The following is a 26,734-nucleotide window of genomic DNA, read 5'->3' on the forward strand; positions in this document are numbered from 1 at the left end:
CGGCCCTCCCAGCCTCCCGGCCTCCGCGCCTGCCTGCCGCCCGCGCGCACCGGCTGCCCGCCGCCGCCGCCGCCGCTCCTGCTCGCGCCGGCGCTGCACGGGAGCCTGCCCGCCGCCGCCTGCTTTGTGCTTCCCCCCCGAAGATGGGAGCGACCTCTTCCTGATCTGGAGCTATTTAAAAGGAGGGAGCGCGCGGCAGTTCCTCCTCGCGTGGAGGAACGGGGGAAGGATCCATCCACACTCCCCCAAACCAGGTAGGATCCTATGATGGGCAAGCAGAAGGGATTTGGTCAGACACCGCCAACTATTTTCCATTTATTGTTCATAAGGCTACTCTTACCCCGCTTTGGCAAAGGACCGGTTCCTAAATGGTATGTGTTTGTGTGTGTGTCCCTACACGTTTTTTGGGGTGTCCGCGCTTCTCGGGGAGTGAAATTGCTCTGGCTGGTGCGCCTGGGCGTGAGCGTGCCTGCCTGCCAGTGCCGGCTGCCGGTAGAAGAAAGGGCTGCTAAGGAGAGATGCTGCACCCTGCACCGCGCTGGGCTCTGAGGATTCGGGGCGCGAAGAGCTAAGTCCACCCGGAATGCAGCGCTGCTGGGGATCCAGGCCTCCCCACCCACTGGACTCTGCTCCGCGGTCATCCCTCCTCCTGGTAATCCCTGGGGTCTCCCCCAACGCCACACTTGCGAGTCCCCTCTTTTCTGGCGAGCGCTGGGTGCTCCTTCACCAAAGACTGCGGAGAGGAGGGAGGTGTGGCCGGGGCAGGGGGGGACCGGCAAGGGAGAAACGCAGCGGGGGAGTGGGCTGAAGGGTCCCTGTTTCTGGGCACGATGCTGGGGTGTGCGTTGGGGATTCTGCACGCACAGGCATCTTTCCCCAAGAGATTCGAAGGGAACTTTGCAGCTGCATTATCTGCCTCTGGAGCTTTGCTGGCTCTTGGGAAAATGGTCTGTGTTCTGAGATGTGAGGATATCCTTCTTGGCTCCTCCTTAAAGAAGAGGGAGGTCTTATGGGTGGACAGTAGGCTAAAGAAACCAAACCTGCCCAGGCGATGCTTTTAAAAATACCGTGTGTGTGCATCCTTGATTTTTAAAATCCCCCCTCCCCCGTGGATTCTGTCGACTGTTTGATGAATGGCTTGGGCTGACAATTCGTATTTCCCTCTCCAGACAAAGTGGCAGCGGTTGGGTTGAGAGCAGAGTGACCAATTTAACAAAACATTTTTCGAAGAGAGCAGTGTGCATGGTGTCCGCAGTCATTGGAAAGAAAGTCCTGCTTTCCACTAGGTTTCTCTTTAACCCCCTTTAGCTTGGCTCCCCGGCTGGTGCTCTCCATCTCTCTCCTGCTAGTCAGCCACTAGTGGTTGTGAATATAACAATACAAACTTTGTCCTGCTGGAGGTGTAAAGACTAAAAAGAGAAAAAAGGATATCAGTAGGAGGTGTAGTGGAAGAAGCTTTTTAAAAAATGACAGATGTGGTAAAGACAGTACAGGCGTCCCGATCATGGAGGAGCTGGCAGAGTAGGAGGGGATTCTGATCAGATCTGGTTAAAGGCATAGCTTGAGTATTTCCGAATATGAGCAACAGAAGATTCACAATCCAGCATCCTTGTGAAGATGTCCTAAGGGAAATGGGGAGCGACCAGGAGGGGATTCTGAAGGTATACCTCCCACCTACGCCCCCCAACACGCACACATACACTCCCACATTTTCTCTCTCTCTCTCAAAGCTACTCCTGCTGCAAGTCAGGAAAGGAGGGAGGAAGATGTATCTAGATGTTTCATTCATTTCAGATAAGAAAACAAAGCTGGAATAGGGATGATTGCTTTCAAGTTCCTCTTTCAAATCCTGTGTTACTTGGATTTAGCTCTATTGGTTTTCTAAACTTGCTTAATTGGGAAGGTTAGGCGGATGTGAAAGGAGGAGGAAGGAAGAGAGAGCTAGCTCCATCTTTGGGGCCTTGTGAGTGAGAAGGTGGGGGAAGACCTACTTATTTCACCAAGAAGCAAGATGTGTTTTCTTAAATGGGTTTCATCTTACAAATTCTGCCTGCTTGGAGGATTGCATTTGGAGCCAAGGGCTCTTTAGCTAAGATTTCTCCCACCTACTATAAAAGGAGCCCTGATTTTTTTTTTTCCTAAAATGGCTGTTGTCTTTTATTAAATATGGAATGATTGATTCCTAGGGGAAAAGAAAAGAACTGGACAGAGGTAAACCGTTGTTCACTGTTGAGCTGTGCAGGGGTTGCAAAGGATGTAAGTGTCCATGGCAAGCAGACTTCATTTACTCTGTCGTGAAAGCTTAACAGGGTTGGAAGAGGAGAGTAATGAATTAAAAAGAATACGAAGGCTGTGCTTTATAGCTACCTATCTGTATACCTACCTCTCTATCCTTCTATCTTTCCATTTACTTTACCATTACCGTTTAATGGTTTCTACTGTACCATTTTGGATTAAGATTAAGAACTAGATAACCCTTTTTTTGACCGTGAAAGGGAAGAAACGTGCATAGTAGTAGCAGTGCTTTAACTCCAAATAAAATTGCAAAAGGAAGGTGAAGTATAGTCAGTAACACCTACGGGACTATTTGCAGGAATTACATTAATTGGTCTTTCACGCTTTCTATGTTTTGGGAAAAAAAGAAATTCCAAGAGAGCTTCAGCATTTTGTTAGCAAGCTATATTTAACATGTTTTTTATCAGACAAAATTAGACTTTTGTTTGTCTTGCAAAGTAAACGCATTGTTCCTTCCCTCTAAATGCTTAATCTGTTTCTTTGACAAAATAAATGATGAGAGAAGCTCTGCAGATCCAGGAAAGTTGCATTCCCTCTTTAAAGCAAGTTAAAGCATTCATTAGCTGGTGGATGTGTCTGTCCCAAAGTAAGTGCATTTTAGGACTTTCCCATCTGATTTTCATGTTGCAGGTCAGTGAGAGGAGCCCTTTCTCCGTGATGCTTCAGGCAGAGGGAGAAGAGCATGTAGGTAAAAGCAAGCAGTCTGCCCCGTCAGCATGGAAATAAACAGCATTCAAACTGAAATAGAAATTAAATCTGGAAAAAGAAGTACACAATTAAAAGAGGATGGCAGAGCACATATCTTGTATGTTTTATATTTTTGCAGTGTGTTATATATGTTGCTTTTAACTAAAAATTAAATGGTTGTTCTACATTTGCTAAGAACTAAGGAATCTAGGTGGCATCATCTCTCTCTTCTTCCTGATCTTTTCATTGTATTTTTTTTCCTCTAAGCGATAAATGTCTCTTGCCAAAATATCTTCCAATATCGTCCATGCCTTATAGATAGACCCCTCGTCATAAGCTCTACCAAATAATCTCCCATCTGACCAAATTCTACTGCTCCCTCTTGTGGCAAATATTCTCCCTGGCTTTCCTTAGATTCCAGAATTGCATCTAACATCACTTAGAACTCCCCAAGGTGCCCATCACTCAGTTCTAATTCTCAGCAGTAATTGTGGCTAACCAAGCCAGTGGGTTGCTGAAGTAGCTGTTTCCAATTTTCTCTCTGAACACAGGGATGTCTATCCCCTGGAGACATACTTGAGATTTAGTGGAAGTAAATGTCAGGTGTTTTCTGACCCATTGGGATGGACTGAATTCTGGGAATGTGAGCTTTTCAGAGTCTGCCTCTGAGATTTTGATTTGGACTCAGGGCTAGTCCGATGGGGCCTCATTAAGTGCAGTGGGATTATTTTCAGTTTTCTTTCTTTCTCTTCCAAAAGATCCTCTCTCTTCTCTGTATCTGTGTCGCTCTGTCTCTCCTTCTCTCTCTTCCTGCCTCCCTCCTTCCTCAGCCTCCCACGCACACACATACACATCACCAAATATATTTTAGACAACACGTACTTTGAAGACTTAAACTAATCAATGATTGGGTTCTCAGTAGGGTTTATAAATCGAACAGCACATTTTCTGAACTGGAGACTCCTGGGGTAAACTACTCTTACTGGTCTGTTTTCATTAAGAGGAGTTCAGAACACAAATGAGGAGATCAGGCAACTTTTTCCACTGTGTTGACTCAACTTGGAAGACAGTTGCTCTCAGCTCTTGCTGCCTCACGTGTTTTTTGTAGGCTCTTTGCTGACAACTCTGTCCTGAACCCTGGGTGTTTTATATCTACATTTGTGATTGTCCTTTGAGCTGCCTGGCCAAGGGAGTGTAGTAAGTAATAAGACCGACAAAGGTTCAAGAGAATCACATTTTCTCTTGTCTTGAAACTTTCTAGCCAATTGCAGGAGACGGAGGAGAAGATGTGGAAGGATAAAAGCCCTGACTGGCGTCTGAAGTGAAGGGAATGTGTTTGTGGTTAAGGGCAAGTACATTATAGGTAGCGGCCTATAAAGTGATTTCAGGAGGGCAAAACCTCCCTGAGTTCAAAGCATTTATCCACTGGCCAACATAGGATCTGAAATTCTTACTGTTAGAGACATTTATCTGAATAAAGTAATTCTGTCTAGTAGATCCCTCATAAAATGCAATGATATTACCTAGGAAAGAGCTACTATAAATTCTCAGAAACCATTAGCATCTTGGATTGGTGTATCGGATCAGCTAGCAGATAGAAAAGTCCTGAGGGCCTGGAACACAGGAGGATGCGGAGGAAGTGAAAGAAGTTTGAAACTGGGTTGCTGCCCAGTTAGTGCCCTTAGAGGGCCATGCTGGTGGGGAAGGGGGAGAGACCTGAGTGCCAGAGAGAGGGGCTGCTGATGGCCGGGTAGAAGGTGGCGAGAAAGAGGCAAAGGTAAGCTTCCACACTGACATTTTACTTCTGGGGCAGCAAAGCTAACAAAAATTTGATCCTTTCTTGAAAATTTAGTCTTTTAAGTCTTCTGAGAAATGGGCAAAATGTTTTCCAGCAAGTGTGATACCAATTTAGACAAATGGTTTCTTGCATATGTAGTCAACATAGAAAAATAAATGTCAATATTAGAGTCCATCTTAATTTTTTTGAAAAAGACAGAAACAGTAATCACTTGGTAGGTGTCATTGCATGTTAATTTCCTGGTTGAATCTAATGTGAGATGAAGTCAAACAGACAAGAGGGTGATTCAGCAGTTTATTGCAGCCCAATCGTGACATTTATTAAGCACTCACTGTTTGCAAGGCGGTACGCAGGGCTTTTCAGAGAATGCAGATGATGAAGAGGAGTTATTTGACATTTGTTAAGCACACATTATGTACCAGGGACCGGTCTAAGTACTCCGTACATGTTTTTTCATTTAATGCTGATAAGTGCCTTACAAGGAAGCATCCTCATCCCGATTTAAAGACGAAGAGTGTGGCTCAGTTAAATAACTTGTCCAAGGGTTCATAGGTGACGGTACCTGTTTTTGAGGCTGTTCAAAAGCCATGCTCTTTGAACTGTGTTCTCTCTTCTCGGGGATGTCGTGGTCTGGAACATCCAGATACTGGGCCGAGTGAGACCGGTCGCTGCAACTGTCCAATGAGCAAGTTGAAAGGAAGTAAAGAACATCTGAAAAGGCTTCATGGAGGAGGAGGCATTTTAGTTTGTTCTCAAAGAATGAAAAAGACTTCGAAAATAAATGAAGCCTAGCTATTTTTACAATGTGTAAACCACCCCCAGTTAATTTATGACAGTGACAACCCTGGGGCCATTTCCAGACTGTTCACATCAGCTGTATATCCCAGTCAGGACCATGTCCTGGGAACTGTGGATCTGGATCAAATGAGAGCATAAGCCATTGCGCAAATGTATTTCACATGTGAAACCAAAGTTTCTGATGAATTCCCAGCACAACTTTGAAGGCGAGAAGCTGGAACATTCTGAGAGGTCAGGCAAGGGTCAGACCTGCCAGTTTGAGGATTGTGTTTTCCGTGCTGTTACAGGTGGTGTTTGTGTCTTTGTTTAGCACCGAATGACTCTGGTGCTTTCTCCCTTGAGCTTCTTGAGCTTCTCCAGCATCTCACTTCTGCAGCCCCTGAAAGCTCAGGACCCAGGGCTCCTTTTGGCTTTGCTCTGCTCGATGGAGAACGCCCAGCCCTAGCAGCAGGTTTAGAGAATTAGACTGCTTACCCTACACAGAAACCTAAACTTCCTGCGTCAACTGTGCTAGAGCCCCAAAAGGGAGTGGCATTAACCAGGGGCCAAAGGATAGAGTTTGGAGAGGTGCTCAGTCCTATGTCAAATGTCTCTCAGAAGTTCCAAGTCACTCTTCCAAAATAATCTACCTTTTACATGTTGGGGGGATGTGAGCCCCCTAGGGGTGAAATTTGTGAGTTGGTGTTGGGCAAAGGTGGTAGTTCTTTTTTCCCTGACCGCTCATTGTCTTTCTTCTCCTGCACGTGAGCTTCTCCTTATCAGTGCTGTTGCTGCTTCAAGCCATAGCCAGCTCTGGAAGAGGCATCAGAGATGATCTAAAGTTGTTGTTTTTTTAAAGCAAATAAGCAAATGGAGGCCATGTGAAATTAAATGACTTTATAAGAGTGAAATAGGGGATAATTGAATCCAGATCTATGACCCTGAAGTCATTTCACCAAAGTCACATCTCTTTTTTTCTTTGGTAGTGGAGGTTTCCAGAAGTGTGCCTGGGGTTTCTGGTCTCAGGAGCCCCTGGATGTCTAGCGGTGATTCCCCAAGGTGGAAGGAGAACTATGACTTTGCTTCGAGATTGAGGATATTGACTGATATTGAAGAACCCTAGGGGATGAAGACTAAAGTTCTCTGAGGTCAGCAGGTCAGCGGACATATCATGAGAGTTAGAACATTTGTTTGAATTCAGCAAATGATATATGTAATGTTGTGCAAGTTGCTTAACTGTGCCTCATTTTCTTCATCTATTAAATGGGAATAATACTAGTAAAGAGCCTTATGGGGTTTTTGTATGGAATAATACATTAACTCTTGTAAAATGTTTGGAACGGTTTCTGGCACATGAGTGCTCCATAAGGACTGGTTCTTATTACCTGCGTGTGTGCCTTTACACCAACATGCTAATTGTGGAAAGTTGCCGCGGAGAGGTGAAGGAAGATAAAGACACATAAGGACGTACACCAAAGGTCACAAAACTGTTTTTTAAAGGGGGCATATCGTAAATATTTTTGGCCTTGTGGACCACAGGGTCTGTCACAATCACTCACCACAGTTGTTGTAGCATGAAAGCAGCCATAGCCAATACTTAAATGAATGGGCATGCTGTGTTCCACAAAACATTATTTATTGACACTGAAATTTGAATAACATATAATTTTTACATCATGAAATGTTTTTCATTTTTTCAATCATTTAAAGATGTGAAACAAAATTTTAATTTAATGGCCTTATTACAACAGGTGGCAGGCATAATTTGACCCCTAGCAATTGGGGTTGGTATCGTGTGAAGAGAGATGGCCTAGAAACTCAGAGACTTTGTTTTGGAAAAACGTCTTTTAAGTTATCATGGCTGAGTTTTCATGTCAGAAAAGGGAGAAGGGGCAAAGTTAGATGACTTTTAGGGGACTTCCTAGCAAGAGAAGCAGTTTTATGAAAGGAAATTGGACATTTGATGGATTATGGAGGACAGGTAGAAAAGCATGAGAAAGGAAAACACAGTGCATATTTGGGTAATTTTCGTTTAGTAGCTCAGCTGACTAACAGGAACTGTAAACCTGGGAAGGTAGATAGGTGCTGAATTATGGATGATGGCCCTGAATGCCAACATGAGGGATTAGAATATCACAGTTTCAAATTGTTAGAAAAATTCCCCGGTTTGGCAGATCAGGCTGAGAAAGGGAAAATGACTTGTCCAAGGTCACATGACTGGTCAGTGAGAGCCGAGACCAGTACTCACTTCTTTTGACCCCCAGACCAATGACCCTTCTCTCCACCACATTGCCCCCAGCAGTGTGGTAGAATGCAGTTAACTGTAGTTTCATGATTCTGACCTAGGAGGGGAGGAGTCTTATTTAAATTACAGAAGCTGCTTTCAATATATTTCTCAACATGGTCTCATACCCCAGCATATCTAAGAAGGTAGGTCTGTGAGTAATCCCATGACAGAGAAGGGTAATGGCAAAAATGTCAGCCTAAGGCTTTACGTGCCAAAGACCTTTGGTCTGGCTTCCTGCTGAGTGTCTTTTCAATTTCAGCTCTTATGTTTCTTCAGCAAAGCCTTCCCCTGATGCCCTAGTAGGTCAGGTCCTCCATTACTTACTTTCCTACGATTGTTTTTCCTTCATAGATTTATCAGAATTAATAATTCTGTTTCTTTTTGTAGCAATTTAAATTAACGTCTGTCATCTTATCTTCCAGCTAGATAATAAATTTCAGGAGGAGAGAGATTGAGAACTGTTTAGTTCATGGTTCTAGTCCCAGTGCCTTGCACATTGCCAGGCACATAATAAACATTCAGTGTTTGTTGAATGAATGAATGAATGAATGAATGAATGAATGTATGTAGTGTTCTCTCATTAGTTATTGATGAAAAAAGTCCTTGCTTAAGCAAAGGCTTAATAGACAGAAGTTACTATCTTCACTTGCTAATTAAGTGATTAAATGATTTGCATTTCTTTCTCCACTGACTTTTTTCTCTCCCTTTTTCAATGGCTCCTCTCCAATCCTATCACAAAAAGACAATAACATAATAGTCTTGGCATAGTTACATTAAAACTGTAACGCTTAAGCCAATATTTAAACAATTCTTCAAATACAGGTGTATGGGGTTGGTTTAAAGGGCATATTCACTAGCTGCCTTATTTAGTAGAGAAACTGTATGTTTCATAAATGGTGCCCAGGGATTTGGGTAAAAATTTCGTGTTTTCCCATAAGCCACTCCATTTATTCCTCTAAATAATAAAACTTGCCTAGTTCCTTTCTAAGCTGTTTCCATTTTTAAAATTTATTTCTTCTGTGTAAATGTACGCTCGGTTTTGGAACCAGGTCACTGAGTATATTTTCAGGAGATTTAGAAAATTGAAGCAGAGAAGATTGGTGAAGGGTCCCCGTTAAGTGAGCAGCTATCAACTTGAGATTTTTTTTTTTTAATGTTGCTTTTTACTTTCTACTTCTGCTCTTCTCAAGAGCATCTTATTCTTTCAAGGACTGTGATTTGAGACTGTGCAGGAAAATTTAAAAGACTTACAAACTTCAAGTTGTTAGGGCTCCATCTCCTGAAAAGCAATCTGCTTGAAGATGAGGCTTAATGACTCAGGGAAAAAGCTGATGAAATTCACCAGCCTCTGCTCACATAGCCAGCATTTTCCTTGTTAAAAAAGATTTTTTTTTTAAAAAGGCATTCTAGATGTTCCTATCACATAGCTTGAAATTGGATTCTGTATTAAACGTCCTCAGTCCCAAGAGGCAGAAAAAAAGCAAAAGGAGTGACTGTAAAGATTTACTCTTGAGTTGAAATGAACAGGGGGAGCAGGTGATACCCCAGAAAGAGCCTATCTTTAAATTATAGCCCTAGCCTGTGAGAAAGCAAGCCCATCTGATGTATTCCTTCACGTCAATGTCTTCCTCATATTACAACAAACATGATCGTCTAATTTTTAGGCGCTACCCTCTGTCAAGTACCTTATTTAAGTGCTCTGCTCTCCAGTCTGTGTTTACTAAACATGCCCCACGCCCTTTATGCTCCTTCTACCCTTCTCCCCAGTTCTGCACCTCATACCTGTCAACCCTTTATGTCAGTGCCTCTCAAGGGGTGGTGCCAAAACCACCTACATCATAATCACCTGGGGTGCTTGTTACCACTCAAATTTGGGAGTTTCTCTTTAGAGCTACTGTATATTTAATGGTGGGGCCCAGTTATCTGCATTGTAATGAATTTCCCACGTGAACTGAAGTTGAAGAAGCATTGCTTTATGCCTTTATTCCCATCGTTTCTTCCTTCTGGAATGTCCTCTCACTGTCTCCAGCTTTGTCATCCTTCCAATCTCCTCTTCTTTTAGAATGTTCCGTATGCTTCCTAGTATTTCTGGTTGTTTAACTATCCATTGAAGACTATAAATTCATCCAGAGCAGGGGCCGTGTGTCAATCAAGTTTGTAATCTCCCCAGTGTTTGGTCTGGTGCTTCGTATGTAGAGGCCACTCACTGAATACTTGATGAATAAATAAATTGTCCACTCCCTCTAGAACTACAAATATAGAGAGAGCTATACTTCACTCAACAGAACAAATTTCTTAAGGTACAATGTCAACAGGCTAGTGTAGAAAATATTTCTAGGTAGGAAATCTTTTTTGGTGACCCAGATATAAGAGCATGCATATGACCTAATTTTTGTGTGTGTGTAAGGTTGAACATCAAAGAAAGGGTTCTCTTTCTCTTTAGGGTGGATGGTGAACAAATTATTATCTGAAATAGTTGTTATCATCTATCACGAGGTCCCTGAAAGGTTCAGAGCACAGAGGCGATACTCCAAGGCTCTGTGTCCAGGAGCTCATTACACTTGAAATCTCCTGGTTGTAGGGTTGTAGGCTGAGCAGTTGGACATTGCTAGAAACCTGGTTGTATTAACCCAAGACCCCAGATGCATTAATCTGGGAACTCAGTGGTCCACATTGAGTGTATCAAGGTGCACCCATGGTCTCGCTATCTGGATGCTGGAAAGTCTCTCCTCTTCTGTGATTCTCTAGTAATGAAAGAGTTCAGTCTTCCAGAAGGGGGACTCACTCCTTGACTCTGGTGATGCCCCACCATAACATGAGCTTCTCACGGGATATTATTTTACTCATCTTTGTAACGGTGTCTGGCACATGTGAGTGGCTAAGAAAAGCTTGGCAGATGAAACCATAAACAATGTGTTGTTTTTCCATTTCTTTGGATTACTTACCAGTTTAAAAACTGTTTAAAAGTAATGTCTTGACCCCAAGACAGTAAATATGTGAGTCTCATTGAGATTCTTGAAAAAAATACTGATTTATTGTTATTAGAGCAAAGATGAACTAACTCATGCTAAAATTCAGTATCCTTCTCCCAGCTCCACTCATTGCTCTCTTTGATTTTAGTTTTGCTTGCTCACTGCTGGGATTTCTTTCTCTATTTTCCTTTCTCCTGACCAAATGGAAAAACCTTGAGATTATTGCATGACTTTGCAGTGATTTCAGACCTCAGATTTTAGCTGATGATCCCCCAAATGGATCATCTTTCCCTTGCTATGTGATGAATATGAAAGCTTATAAAACCCTTCCTTGGGGGTGAGGAGGTTTGTGACTGGAGAGGGAAACGTGACAGGCTCTTGATGAGATGGTGCGACTACGTGCGTTTATTCCGGTGGGATGGAGGGGCGGCACAGGGAGGGTATCCTGCACTAAGTACCTAAGTGAGGAGCCCTGTGCTCTCCAAGAACAGTATTATTAACTTAGGTAGTGAAAACAAACAAGCAACAAGGTTCTGCCGTTTTGGAAAGCGTTATGGTATTATGCAAAGGGCCTGGATTAAAATCCTAGACTGTCACGCGTTTGTATGACTTCAGCCATTTTACTTTTATGGACCACTTATTTTTCTCACGTGTAAAATGGGAATGATAAAACCTCTTTGCAATATTGTCGGAAAGGACTGTGACATTGAATGCAGAGTAATCAGCACAGCATGTGGGAGAAAGCAAGTGCTCAGTCAGTGGGTTCAGTCCCTGTTGTCATAAATGCCCCTGAGTGGGGCCTTAGCCTGCCTTTGGCCCTGGTGTGCTGAATCTGAGGACCATCCTGGCTGACTTCACATGGAGGCTGAGGTTAGCAGAATTCTTCTTTATTTATTTACTATTGAAAGACTCTCTGTTCTCCAGCTTTCTTCTTCCTGCCTCTATGTCCATGTTAGTGTGCAGAGTTAATATATTTAAAGTTAAATTCCTGATGCACTTTCCCTTTTATGAGGGAAATGGAGGTAATCTTGGGTTGGTGTTTAACTAGATGTCTTTTTATTGTATTAAAAGGAGAGGAAGATCTGCTTCCTTGAGGATGTCCAAAATGTTAGGACTCTTGACAGAGCAGGTGATCTTGGCATTCCAGAAGAAATCAGCAAGCGAGGGCAGGTGTAGGAGGACCCACATCCAAGGGAGAATGACAGGGCCCTGGCCCCTCTTTATGCTGGAAATCAGGTTTTTCTAGCCTGAGGTTCTCTGCGCCTGAGCCCGAATCACAGGTTTCCTCTCCTCCACCTCACACTGCCACTGCTTTTCAGTGTGATGCTGGCCAATGCTCGTTTTAGGGGCCTCCGTTTTACATAAGGAACATTTTTAAATGCAAATACGTAGCCAGCTCCTGGATTCTGATTCAACGTCAGAGATTTGGTGAATCAGCCCATGACCCTATGAAGATTATTTTAGTCATTCGGTAAGCATGTGCTGTGCATCTTCTGTGTGCCAGACGCTGCTCTAGGAACTGGGGATACATTCGTGAAAAAAAGAGACAAAAATCCCTCCCCTTATAGAGTTTACATCTATTAGAGAGAGAAAGACAGTAAATAGAACCATTAAACAAATTATATAACATATAAAAGATAATATGTTCTATATAGACAAACAAATTAGGGGAAAGGGCCGAGGGGTGCATCTCATGACTTTTCAGTAACTTCTTCCTTACCCTAAATCCAAACTCCACCTTCTTTTACTTAGCCACATCACCTGTTGGTTACCCCAGCTGTTTCCTTTGATGAATGAGGTTTTCTAACATGGAACAGGATCTGATTCTAGTCGTGTAAGCTCAGGAAAAAGGGCTTGAGCCCCTTACGTGACCTCCCACTGCCTGTCTCCTGGAAGACCTGTCCCAATTTATCAGGCAGCAAATAGGAAACTCTCTCTTTGGGGGGAAAAAAAAAGAGAAAAAGAGAGAAAGAAAAGGTAATAGCAGAGAGTCACCGTGGAAACCGTGCTCCTTCCTGAAGTGTGGTCACCGTCTGACCGCCTGAGGTTGGAGGCCAGAACAGTAATTTGCGCCCTAGATGGATGGTCTGATAAGGAAAGTCATCCTTAGGCATCAGCTCTTTTTCTAGAAGCATTTGGAAGTGCTTGCCTCACTAGAGGATAAGAATTATGGTTGCTTTAATGTTTAGAAACAGATTAATTGCTTAGCTTTTGAGGCTTTTAGTCGGCGAGAATTACATGGAAGGGAATTCCAGGTCCTGATGAAGGAGAGTCAAGGAGTTCCTTGGAATAACCCCAGCTACCAATCAACAGAATGAGACTAGGCTGCCGCATGCACTTGGCCTGGTGGGAATGCCAGACATATTCCTTGTCTCTGAGTCAGGTCCTCCCTGATAGTCAAAACTGGCTGCAGCTTCCTGCAGGGCTCAGGCCTCTGTTGTGGGAGTCCCCTCCTCATTCTTCACAAATGCAGTTGGATAAAGATCGGACTTGAAGGTACAAGCTTCCATTCCTTTGACCTCTCCCTTCAACACAGGTGGCTGGGCTCGCTCAGTTGGATATCGTTTCACCATCCTTTGTCAATGCCACGCAGGCCTGTTACCTGTAGGTGCTGGCGTTGTTTGGTTTGTTTTAAAATAAATAGTGAGCAGAAGATAATTTGCGTATTCTTGATACTATGCTGAAGACTCATTTGGCTGATGTAATGGATATTCTTAAGCAAGAACCAGCCATAGATGTAAGAGTTGATCTGAAACCACTATGAATATCAGCCTACCGCTTGCTACAGATCTCAGTAGATCATGGCAGAATATAATAAAGGCAGGCAGCAGACCGATGTACCAACAGCCACTATTTCCTGCTAAATTTTCATGGAAATGTATATTTGAGGAGACAGTGGGGAGAGTCAAAGAGATCTGCTTGAATCTGATGACAGAGGAAAGACCTTGAAAGACTGGAGACAAAAGAATGAAGAAGGAACTCTTACTCAGATAACATCCATCGCACATCCTCATAAGCATTTAGATTTGGAATTAATTTAATAAAGAGACTGAAGTCCACAGAGTTCTTTCCCGTTGCTTCATTGTGAATAAGCTTTATTAGTGTTTTGTGTCCACTGATTTCACAAATTATAATACTATCACCTTTTGAATATAATTGTGACGTTTTTGAGTTAGCCTCAGAAGCCTTCCTCCTTTTTCTCTGATAATGATGACAGATTTTTACTGCTCCATCCACCCTTAGACATCTGTACTCTTTTGGCTAAGAACATTTTGTGAGAACATGTGGGTTGGGGCAGAGCTTTTTCTTGGCAGACCTAAGAGATGGCCCTGAGAGTGGATGCAGGAAGAGGTTGCCAGGTAATTGCTAAAAGGCCAGATGGTGAAGGGTAGCCGTCTCTAGGAACAGGCCCGCCCAGATGTCACACCACAGTATTGATGCTTGTCTGCTTGATTCTCTTATCCATAAGAGAAAAGCCAGGCTGTTGGAAACCTTCCACAGGACTTTTGCTCCTGAGGCCCTCCTAACCCTGCGTGGAAGCCAAGAGGTTTTCCAATGGGCTAGTCCGAGCCCAAGTCCAATAGTTCTCAAAGATTATTTCATACACTATCAGAGATGATAGAATGGAGCAGTTAATTTTGTCCCTTTCAGAGACAGACCAGGGTTTTAATGTCCGATCAGGAGTTTACTATCTGTATGACTTTCAACAAGTAGTTAACCTGTCTGAGCCTCAGTTCTCCCACCACCAAAATCGGCTAATGATATCTACTGCACAGGTTATTGTGAGGGCACTGATCATCACACAACTCCAGGACTGCTATTCACACAGACTACTGGAAATGGCAAATGCTAGGGATTGTGTAACACAGCAATGCTGGTTATTTTAAGTGTTAAATATAATGATCCAGGTGAAGAATTTAGCATGTGTCTGGGACAGTGTTTAAGAATGGAACCTAAAAAATAAAAGAGTGGATCCTAGTGCCATTCTGTCAGAGAGTCGACTATGATTTGCTGTTGTTCCATTTTGGAACTTGCTTCTAAGAAGGAAAATAGTTTGGGGCACAGAAAACACAATCTGCAAAGACCTGGAGGTAAGAAAGTGTTGTCATGTTCAGGGAATGGAAAGAGTTTCCATATTCTGGAGCTCAGAGGCCAGATCCTAAACGATCTGAACTGCTTATTGAGGAGTTTGGGTTTGTCTGCAGGACAATAGGCAACCAGTGAAGATTTTTAAGGGAATTGAGAAAGTTCGATCTGCACTAAGTTCGTCTGCAATGAGACAGACCAGGTTTGAATCTCTGTTCAGTGTTTACTATCTCTATGCTGCACTGCTGTCTAGAACAAATATGTAATCTGTCCGATCCTTACAGATTCCCAAGACATTTTAAGTTGCAAATCTTACAAAAGGGTCACTAAAATTTTTCTTTCTCCTTTTTAAACTTTAGATGTCTACTGTATCGTTTTATGTACCCACCAGGCACTGGGATCATTTATAAATCAGATTTTTTAATAATAGGCAAATGCTGGTCTCCTTGTTTCCAGCCCTGCCCTTACAGTCTGTTCTCCACTGAACCAGCAGAGAGATCCTTTGAAAAGGAAAATTCGATCATATCATGTTTCTGATCAGAACCCCCTATGACCCCCATTTCTCTCCCAATCAAAGCCAGTGCCTTACAGTGGCCTCAGTGCCCCTCGGGATCCATCTGCACTGTGTTCCCAGCTCCTGAGCCCTGCTCCCCTTGCTTCCTAGACTATGCAAAGCACAGCTCCCATCAGGGCCTCTGTACGTACTTAGAATTCTCTTCCTGCAGATTTCCACAAGGCTTGGTGCCCTGCTTCTTTCAGGACTTTGCTGAGATGTCACCTTATCGGAAAGGTCTTCCTTAACCATCCAATATAAAATCCTCTGTGCCATGTGTGTGCCATGTGCATGCACACACACACATAGACTCCCTCTCTTAACTCATATTGCTTCCCCACCCCCCACCACTACAGCATTTTTTACCATCTGACATTTATGTTTATGTCTTTGTTTCCTCCCCATGAGAATATAAGCTTAGTGAGGACAGACTTTGTTTTCTTTTAATTCGCTGATCAATTCTCAGGACCTAGAAGAGATCCTCGTAGGTGATTCTAAAATACGTATTAGGCGCTCATACATATTTGTGGAATAAGTGCTGCATAAGGGAATTGGAACTAGATCTTCCCCTCCTCTTGCAGGCTGGTTCAATGTCACCTGGTTTTAAGCAGAGATCCTACATCCAGACCAGGCCCTGTAATGACTTAACAAGCAGACACATTGAACATGAACTTTCACATATTTTTACAATATGCTACTTCTATTTTTTGGATTTTTATTTAGAATGGAATTCTTCCACTGTGACTCTCTGCTGTGTCTTTTTTAGTATGGGAAAAATGTCGAAGAAGCTTATCTCTCAATAGTGATGAGCTAAAAAGGGTTTTAGGTGATGGTGGGTTCTCTGAGGGGCTTCCAGAATGTACTGGGCCAGAGAGGTTCTCCTGGGCCTTGGTGCAGTTTTCAGTAGAAGCCACCAGCAGCAAACATGGGCCAGAGAATGTAAATGAATGTGGGGGCCACTCTCAGCCAGCCTGAGGCTAGGAGAGGCTCTAATCCTGCCCCACTTTTTACTTTCTATCAGGCCACAAGGCTATGTTCTGACTCAGGACCCCTTCCTCTCACCACTCGGACCGGCCCCTCCTGCTAGGTCTTCCAGCCCAGAGTTACCGTGACTGGGAACAGACCCTCCTCTACTTCCGTGTCCCCTCTGCAAGCCCTGGAGGCAGAGGTGATGTAAGGTCCCAGCTGAGTTTTGTCTGCGTTGGTGGGTGAACTTGGAGCTGTGGTGGCTCAATCCGCCGTGTTACTTTGCTTGCCAAGCTTTGTGCCGCTTATTGACTGTTGCCATATCCCTAATTGCCTACAGCCCTTCATCATATGTATACTTTGTGGTCATTGTCATTCTGCCACATGAGCTAATTTAGATGGAATTATTGCTCTTGCTTTTTTTTGGTCACTTGAACCCTCTATAGAACTAATGTGTTTTTTAGAATGACCATGGAAAGTATGACATTGACATCGAAAAGGAACATTTTATGGCTGGTAATGCTGATTTCACAGCCTGCCAGGCAAGAGTCTTACACCCCACTAGACCTGGACCTGGTTATCTCCCGTTCCTGCTGTGGACAGCCCACGGATTCTAAAGCAAGATCTGTACACAGATATGAAGAGCTGTACTTGAAGAATCAGATGCCCAGCTGCTAATGTATCAGGAGATCTGGGCCTGCTGAAAATTAGGAGGAAATATGCTCTCATCAAAACATGCTTTTGAAAACTCTACTTAATGTGTGGAAATGTTGCGTTACAGCAGAATATTTTTCCCTCCAGTACAAATACCATTGAGCTTTGATTGCAGGCATGCTTGGAGATTTCTCTGTGTTTCCAAGTAAGTGTGGAGCCATAGGACATGATTTCATGAAATGCAGTGTAAGGTACGCCTCAGAATTTAGGACCATCCTTACGCCTTGTGTTGGTAGGATTTTTAGTCTGAACTTCAAAGCATCCATCTTAATAAGGTGATTTTGGCAATGAAACCGTTTCTGGAACTTGGTTGTAATAACCAAAGTTTAGAAGAAAATATAGTTTAGCAACAAGGAGAAAATTATTTAATGCTTCAAAAGTTTTTTTTTTCTTATTGGCTGTTACCATGCATAGATGTGTATTCAATAAGGCAAGGCTGTCATTAAACTTTTCATTTCCAATAAGTTAATTGTGTATCTTGCTCAGTGAATGGGGGACTACATGTAGGAAATCCATAAGGGTAGAGATTGAGTTATAAATCTTACAAAGGATTTCTTAACCACTGATGGATTCTTTGAATAATGATTCACCATGGATGCTGCGATAGTCAAATATAAACAAATCATTGGTTAAAGTAATAAAAAGAAATAGTTATGCTTTGGATCTGGCTCTAATGATGTGATTTTTTTCCACCTTTCCCCCATCTTATTTTCACCAGTAGGTTGGGACAGTTGGAAGTCTGCCATTGTACAACATGCTGCGATTCAGTCTCTCGTCCACCTTTTCGATGGGATTTCATCTGTTAGCCATCCTGGCGCTCTTATTTTTCCATGTGGACCGTGTAAGTGCTGAGACAGAAATGGAAGGAGAAGGCAATGAAACCGGTGAATGTACTGGCTCATATTACTGTAAGAAAGGGGTGATTTTACCCATTTGGGAGCCCCAAGACCCTTCCTTTGGGGACAAAATTGCTAGAGCTACTGTGTATTTTGTGGCCATGGTCTACATGTTTCTTGGAGTCTCTATCATTGCCGACCGGTTCATGTCCTCTATAGAAGTCATCACGTCTCAAGAAAAAGAAATAACCATAAAGAAACCCAATGGAGAAACTACCAAGACAACTGTGAGGATCTGGAATGAGACAGTTTCCAACCTGACCTTGATGGCCCTGGGATCTTCTGCTCCTGAGATTCTCCTGTCAGTAATTGAAGTGTGTGGCCATAACTTTACTGCGGGAGACCTCGGTCCTAGCACCATCGTGGGAAGTGCTGCATTCAATATGTTCATCATTATTGCACTTTGTGTTTATGTGGTCCCAGATGGAGAGACGAGGAAGATTAAGCATTTACGTGTGTTCTTTGTGACGGCAGCCTGGAGCATCTTCGCCTATACCTGGCTTTACATTATTCTGTCTGTCATCTCTCCTGGGGTCGTGGAGGTCTGGGAAGGTTTGCTTACTTTCTTCTTCTTTCCCATCTGTGTTGTGTTTGCTTGGGTAGCAGATAGGAGGCTTCTGTTTTACAAGTATGTCTACAAGAGGTATCGGGCTGGCAAGCAGAGGGGAATGATTATTGAACATGAAGGAGACAGGCCATCTTCCAAGACTGAAATTGAAATGGATGGGAAAGTGGTCAATTCCCATGTTGACAATTTCTTAGATGGCGCTCTTGTTCTGGAGGTTGATGAGAGGGACCAAGATGATGAAGAGGCTAGGAGAGAAATGGCTAGGATTCTGAAGGAACTCAAGCAGAAGCATCCAGAGAAAGAAATAGAGCAATTAATAGAATTAGCTAACTACCAAGTCCTAAGTCAGCAGCAAAAAAGTCGAGCATTTTACCGAATTCAAGCTACTCGCCTGATGACTGGAGCTGGCAACATTTTAAAGAGGCATGCAGCTGACCAAGCAAGGAAGGCTGTCAGCATGCATGAGGTCAACACTGAAGTGGCTGAAAATGACCCTGTTAGTAAGATCTTCTTTGAACAAGGGACATATCAGTGTCTGGAGAACTGTGGTACTGTAGCCCTGACCATTATCCGCAGAGGTGGTGATTTGACCAACACTGTGTTTGTTGACTTCAGAACCGAGGATGGCACAGCCAATGCTGGGTCCGATTATGAATTTACTGAAGGAACTGTAGTCTTTAAGCCTGGGGAGACCCAGAAGGAAATCAGAGTTGGCATCATTGATGATGATATCTTTGAGGAGGACGAAAATTTCCTTGTGCATCTCAGCAATGTCAAAGTGTCTTCTGAGGCTTCGGAAGATGGCATACTGGAAGCCAATCACATTTCTACACTCGCTTGCCTTGGATCGCCCTCCACTGCCACTGTGACTATTTTTGACGATGACCATGCAGGCATCTTTACTTTTGAGGAACCTGTGACTCATGTGAGTGAGAGCATTGGCATCATGGAAGTGAAAGTCTTGAGAACATCTGGAGCTCGAGGAAATGTTCTCGTTCCCTATAAAACCATTGAAGGGACTGCCAGAGGTGGAGGGGAGGATTTTGAGGACACTTGTGGAGAGCTCGAATTCCAGAACGATGAAATTGTGTAAGTTCTTTCATATATATACATGTATATATATATGCTCGTGGTTGAGTGCATTTGTGGATGTGAGTGTGTGTGTTTTTTTAAATGGCGTACAAGGAATGGAACACTTATTATATACGACTGCTTTCAAAATATCAATCCTTGCTTGTGTGCACTTATCAATATGCTCTATACACAAAGATCTTAATTTGACATCAAATTTTTATTTTTACTTTTGTGCTTTTACATATTTTAAGTACATTATAGACCATGCTAGAATCAGTCTTGTGACACAGTTTTTCAAACCACTTATGGTGGGTTGAAAAATTGTGTTCTGTTTTGAATCACATAGTATACACACAGAATAGTGTGTCAAAACTTCACATTAGGTCCCCAACCTCATTACTGAGTACAGATTGGGAAAGCCCAAAAAGGAAACACGGCTGAAAAGAATTTCCTGGCTCCCAGGGCGGGCTGAAACTGTTTCTACTGCTTTTATCTGACACTGTGTTTTTGTGACAATATAAGGTGATGTTTCTGTTTAAATGCTAATGCTGAATTATGACTTAATGACCAATCCTTCTTCTTCAGTTTTATGCCAAAGTGGGAAAAGCCACACAGCTCTTATTTAGTTGCAACCTGGTTTTACTTTACATGATTAAACAAACCCTTTTACTCTACTTCTGTAGTGATGAAAAGAGAAATAAGATTCTGTCCAAGCATCCTAGCTGACCAGGAGCAGTCAGTGAAAGGTAGTGAGGTGGGAACAATTTACTCTTCGTACTGGCACTTTCCAGCGATACTTGCTGACCTTGTAACCGCGGAGAGCCTGGTTGCACAGTTCCCTTGACAGCTGCTATTTAGAGAGCTAGTCCTCCCCTCCTTGCCTAGGAGGGGGCATTGTGCTCACCAAAAGCAAACCAGAAAATTTGACTCAATGAGCAGTGTCCAAACTAGAAGGAAGGAAGAATAGAAACTGTCATATCTACAATGAAACAAAGGACATTAAAATGGATGATTATATTGGTTGACTCAGTGGCAACTTAGGAATTTCAGAAAAGAAAAGAAAGATATAAAATACAGTTAGTTTGAAAAATAGTTAATTCATATAAATGGCATGGGATAAGTCTAATGGGAAGTACGTTTTTCCCCAGGATGAAATTTCTCCTACTGAAAATGTAGGGAAAACAAACACAAAGCGGGTGGGGGATGGGTAGAGGGAACATATTTTCCTGAAAGAGATGAACAGTTACTGAGTGTGATATAATGAAATCAAGCAAAGCAGAGATTATAATATCCATCTTTGATGTGTGTGGGGGGAGATAGCTTTTGATGATTATCTCTTTTAGGTTGGTTCTTATGTTGTGAATGTTCCACTTACTGAGATGTGCTTTGTTGGGACACTTGTTTTACTGAAAGATAGTAATATAATAGGAAATGAGTATCCTGTATACACAAGGAAAGACTTTCCCAAAGGCCTTGCATTGAATGTGATCCTGCCCATATTAGCACACATAAACTTTATTCCTTTGGTAGGAATTCTATCTCATTATATTTTCTAATCATTTCGGTTATTGAGCCCCCTTGAATTAGATAGCACTTGTAATCCATGTAAAAGTATATTACTTGTTATTAAAGGAATATTGCATGTTATTAAATGAACTCACAAGAGTAGCCCTTAAATATGACTAAATTGGTGTTTTGTTTTGCTTATTCATTTTACTTAGGATGTTTTCTCATGAAAATTTGGTCTTGCCTTCTGTTAAGAATAGTGACTCTAGACTTGTATATTTGAGGGTGAGGTTTTCCCTATCTATTCTGCTCTCCAGGACATTTACAAACCATAAATAAATAACCTTTCGGGCACAGTGTAGAAGAAGGAAGAAAAAAAAAAGGACTCACAGTGATGTGATAGAATAATTTATTCTGCCAAGCTCCATTTAAAACATTCACCCTATGCCATTAAATTGATTTAATTCTTGCTAAGGAAGAAATATTGCCAAATCACAGCTTTAGAAATTTAGATATCCTGTGAAAATTGGTAAGACTCAGCGGACTTATTGTCATGCCATCTCTGAATATGTGTTCTTAGGAGTATTCTAGATCAATTGCCAGTTCCTAGTTTTGTAAGGAACTTACTGTATTTTGTTTGCTAAGTTGAAATATGAAATTTTAGAAATGGCAAAATGTTATTTATAAGTGGAATGAAAGACACACCTACATTTTTTCTTCTTTGTAGAATTTTAATTTTAAAGCATTTTCATTTTGATGTTATAGAGTGTTAGTGCTGACGGGCTTTGTAGATGCTTAATAGGTCTCTTGTTTGAATAAATTTGTTTGGATGACATAATGTTTCTAGAAAAACATAATATTAGCAAAGATCCCTTATTCTTTTCTTTTTTTTAATGGATCATTTTTCCTCTGGAAGTTGTTTCAATGACAGGTCCACACACATCCAAGTGAAAGAGAGAGTTTGTCAATCATGCAATGAAATTGAACTATGTAGACTTAACCCAATTTATCTTTAAGAATGAATTTATATGTCATTCAGTTACACAGTTAATCTCAAGAGATGACTTTCTTAAAAACATAGATGGGACTGTTGACACCCCTGAGCTTTATTAAATACTTAAAAAAATTGTTTGTTTGTTAGTTAAACACTGTGCATGAAGCCAGAATTTATGCTGCTTTCCAGAGCACCATAAAAAGATTCCTGGAAAAACCTGGATTTAAAGTCCATCTAATTTTAAGAAGCCATTAACCAAAGTTGAAATAGGGTCCAATCTGATTACGGATGGAGAGCAAGAAACAGTCAGCTTTATTGATTCTTTGGTTTCTAAAACAAGATAGATTCCTAATCTTTGGTCTTATTTTAGTGTGGAAGAAGTCATTTAAATTTATAATATAAGCATGTTTGTACCTATTCCTTCATATTTTTACATAAATGAGTTGAATTATTTCAACTTGACCTGTTTTAAGATCGAAATCTGTATTTGAGAAAAATACTGATAAATGATAAGCGGTGCATGTAGTCTCTAATAAAACGTATTCTCAGCAAAACATTTTAAAATTACAATGCAAAAACACATTAAATAGATGTAATTAACAGTTAGCACATGCTTTTGTATAAACTCAATCAATGACAAATGCTAAACCCATGCCAGCTAATCTTGATTTTTAACAGGGAATTCTGTCCAGTTTTAACAGCTAATAAAAAATAAGTGAAGAATATGCTACTTTGATTTGTGGTTTGGTAGGTGATAGCCACAAATTTGAAGTGCTACTAATGTTGTTCTTTAATGCTGCTAGTTTAGTGGTAATAATTATTACAAAATGTTGTTTGGTTTCCCAAGATCTAAAATTAGGTTGACTGTTCTAGAAAATGTTAAGGTTATTTAATTAGTGTAGATACAAATCCAGTTTAATTGCTTAGTTATAACCCACTAATAATATCGTTTTTGGAAGATGACTCAAAAGATCATGAGCATTTGCTGTTATATATTTATAAGACAGAATTGAAAAACAAAGTATACACGTTGGAAAATTTGCACAATATATTGCTTAGCCAATCAGTTTACTGGGAGTTCCTAGCCACAGCATAATTTATTGAATAAGGGATCTGTCCAAAATTAATTTTGCTTTAACTATTACATTTTCAAGAATGGTTGTAACTTCATCAGCTCTGGGAAATATAATATGCAAGACATCTCAACAAATATAGCTCTTTGACACTAAATGTTTACATCTTCTTTTTGGAAAAAGAAATAGAAAGGAAATAAAATTTCAGTATTATAGAGATTATATGGAATTATTATTATTATATTCCCCGGAAAATAAATACTTTGTATTTGGTATTTATATTGACATTATTCTTCTCTTGCTCTGTATAATTCCAAGGAATAAAGACCTAGCTATATGAAACAGCAATTCAATTCTGAGAGTGGAACAAATATGTAATACAAGAAGGCAGCCAGCTATAAAAAAAGATGAAAGAGAAATATTAAGAAAACTTGATGTGATCAGAACAGAAGAATAATTATGTGTGTATGGGGGAATCAGAAATGATGAAAAATAGTAGAGAAAAGAACATTAGACAAGAAAGGCTATTACCACACATCACCTTGAATCCCACATATTCAAGATTTGCTTTTTACTTTATGGCAGGAGAATTGCATTTAGCCTATCAAAATGATGGAAGCATGATATTTTACATTGACGTAAAATTTTCCTAGGTAATGTGCTAATGTTAGAAATTTAGTTGGAATAATTTTAGAATTTTAATGGATTGATTTCTGCCTTGGCAGATTATCTTTTCAGACTGGAATGTTTCTCTTCTTAGACTCAAACCACATGTAGTATCATCTGCAAATCTAAATTATAAGTATAGGAAATGTTTTTATAAATGCATATGTGCTTATGAAGGCATAACTGTTATAAAAATAAGACAGAGTAAGAGCCAAAAACGAAATTTACGACTTCTAATTCACTACTGCCAGGAGCCTAAATTGATTACTTGCAGAAAGGTTGTTTACCATGTCAACCAGATTGCCGTGTTTGCTGTGATAATCTCATTTTCCCACTGCTAATTAGAGTTTGGGGCTATAATATAGTTATGTAAAGAAATTTTATCTTAGCAAATGAGGAGATTTCATAGTTTAGACACACTGAAGTGTTTAAATTATGGGCTGTTTTCTGAGTCATCATTCAAGGCCATCGCATAGGGGGCTGGTTTCTTCACTAGTTTAGGGCTACAGAAGAATTATATATCAGTCAATCTGCAGAGGCTTAATAAGCTACTGTTTTGTGCTCAGCACTAGGCTAATCATTATGAAGGAAGCAGAAGTAGTATACTCCTTATAGGCTAAAATAGGAAACAATGAGGTAATGCTTATTTTGATCAGTACAGACATCATTATGAAGACGTGTGTATGATGCAGGAGAGCCTTAATTTTGGACAAAGTATTTGCATTTGCTTTTGAAGGACAGAAGGCATAATTAGAGAGAAAACTGGGATGTGTATCTTAAGATGGAGTCATATCTTGCTAAACCTGAGAACAGGGACAATTTCACTAAATAGGATAGTTGTCAAACTTAATGGACATTCAGTGAACGTTCATTTTCTTTAATGAGATTTTAAGTCATTATGAGGGTGTTTAAATTAATCTGAGTATATATCCCTTTAAGCCAATTATAGAAGGACAGACACTGCATGATCCTACTTATAGGAGATATCTAAAATAGTCATAGAAGCAGAGATCAGAACTGTGGTTCCTGGGGGCACGGGGAGGGAGAAATGGGGAGTTGCTAATCAACAGGTACCTAGTTCCAGTTTTGCAAAATGAATAAGTTCTAGAGATATGCTATACAATGCTGTACCTGTAGTTAATATTGTATTGTACACTTAAAAATCTGCGAAGAGGGTAGAGCTCATGTTAAGTGTTTTTACAACAATAAAATAAAAAACATTTTTAAAAAATAAAAGTAACGGTTGATCTATTTAAAAAAAAAAAAAGCTTACGTGCTTGCCCTTGTGTACCACATTGCCTCTTGTGGTTTCTAAAGAAAATTTACAAGATCTTTAGTAAAATGTTGTCAGTATTTTACTTTGCACTTTGTGAAGTAGTCCTTGGTCTCTAGGAATGGTTTTGACGTACTTGAATTCTGCAGCCACTTGAGCAGCCCTTAACCCATTCTGCCTCCCGCTCTACCCCATTCCTCAGAGTTACCAGTGTTCAACCACCATCTTGGTAGAATTTGAGTAGATTTTATACTAACTGGTGAAATGGGAAGAAATTTTCCTTGGTTTTCTTTTCTGAAGACACTGTAACCTAGGGAAGGAGTTTTAAACATGCTTAACTCTTTTGAATGGAGCAACCTTGAGGGTCTAACACCAATGATAGGGTTATTTGTTGTTGGGATGTCTGTCCTTGTTAGCTGAGGTGTTTAATAGCCTATGAGTTACAACATCATGGGTACTGTAGAGATTTTCCAATAAAATATCGCCATGATGTTCTGTCCTGGTTACTGAAATCTGGTCCCCGGAGGTTCGTTCTTTGGAATGGCAAAGCTGTTAAGCCCCTATCACATTGTAAATGCCATGCAACTCTTAAGAGTTATCCTTGTAACAGTAGACTAGAAGTGGCGCTGGGCTGGGTGGCAGGAAAGGAAGAGGACAGCCAAATGTAAGATGGGTCAGTGACACTAGAGATGGTCTTTATAACTGCCTTGGGAGAGCCAACTGAGGCAAGCTCGGTGGAAGGTACCGATTGACCAGGCAAGCAGCTTTGGCAGGTGGTGGACTTTGGCTGCTGGCTACCCACCCTGCCTTGAACTTTCTGCCCTGGTAGTGGGGACGACCAGAAGGTCCTGGGAGGGAAAGCAAGCAGTCTATAATATGGGCAGAATTAAAGGAAATCTCTTCTTTTGCTTCCTCTCCTGGCTCTACATACTGCCTACATAATACCCATCTATTTGCCAAAGGTTGAGCCAGCCAGAGCTCATTCTTTTCACAGGCCTATCCAGCTGTCTTACTGTAGAGCCTGGCAAAATAACAGTGCCTTTTCATTTCCTGCCTTTCTCCTGAGGACTCATGCTTTAGATGACATTATTTTTTCCTTCTTACAATGTCTCCACTTGGTGAGATAGGGGAATATGTATTATGTTCTTTGGTGACAGTTGAGAATATGTAGGCAAGGGACAAAAACAGAGCCAAAAGCAGAACTTGGGTCCCTTGCCTTTCAGGCTGGTGGTCCTGATAACAGGGCAACCAGGGAAATTAAGTATACCTGGTAATTCAGATATTAATGAAACAGCCTGGAATATTTTATTTCCAGGTACAGTTTTTTTTAGGCTTAGATATGAAAGATCTGGAGTTCTGGGTGACCCTTGAAACCAAGACCACCTCACTTTTCATGACAGACTTTCTAAGATAAAGGTGGACTTAGGAGGAGCTCTCAACTTGGATTCTACACTCAAGTTTGACCTCTACCTTTGTCCCCTACTAGCTTTGGAACATTCAGCAAATTACTTAAGCTCTGACTTGGTTTCCTCACCTGAAAATGAGGATG

At 41.3% G+C, this 26,734-nt stretch overlaps 1 protein-coding gene across 11 annotated transcripts in view; it reads left to right on the forward strand.

Moving 5' to 3' along the window:
- The window catches only part of SLC8A1 (solute carrier family 8 member A1), a 372,033-nt gene that overhangs the window by 59,448 nt on the left and 285,851 nt on the right, over nt 1-26,734 (forward strand). For 3 of the 11 annotated variants that reach the window (XM_046661712.1, XM_046661711.1, XM_046661713.1), the window contains exons 1-2: nt 16,600-16,623; nt 17,857-19,688. In XM_046661712.1, the coding sequence (XP_046517668.1) occupies nt 17,890-19,688 (1,799 nt within the window). In that variant the 5' untranslated portion in view covers nt 16,600-16,623; nt 17,857-17,889. Of the gene's footprint in view, nt 1-122; nt 255-6,573; nt 6,706-16,599; nt 16,624-17,853; nt 19,689-26,734 lie in introns of those variants that run through there. The other 8 variants (XM_046661714.1, XM_046661717.1, XM_046661707.1 and 5 more) reach the window with 7 other exon arrangements.

The sequence above is a fragment of the Equus quagga genome, chromosome 5, assembly GCF_021613505.1.
Source record: "Equus quagga isolate Etosha38 chromosome 5, UCLA_HA_Equagga_1.0, whole genome shotgun sequence".
NCBI lineage: Eukaryota > Metazoa > Chordata > Mammalia > Perissodactyla > Equidae > Equus > Equus quagga.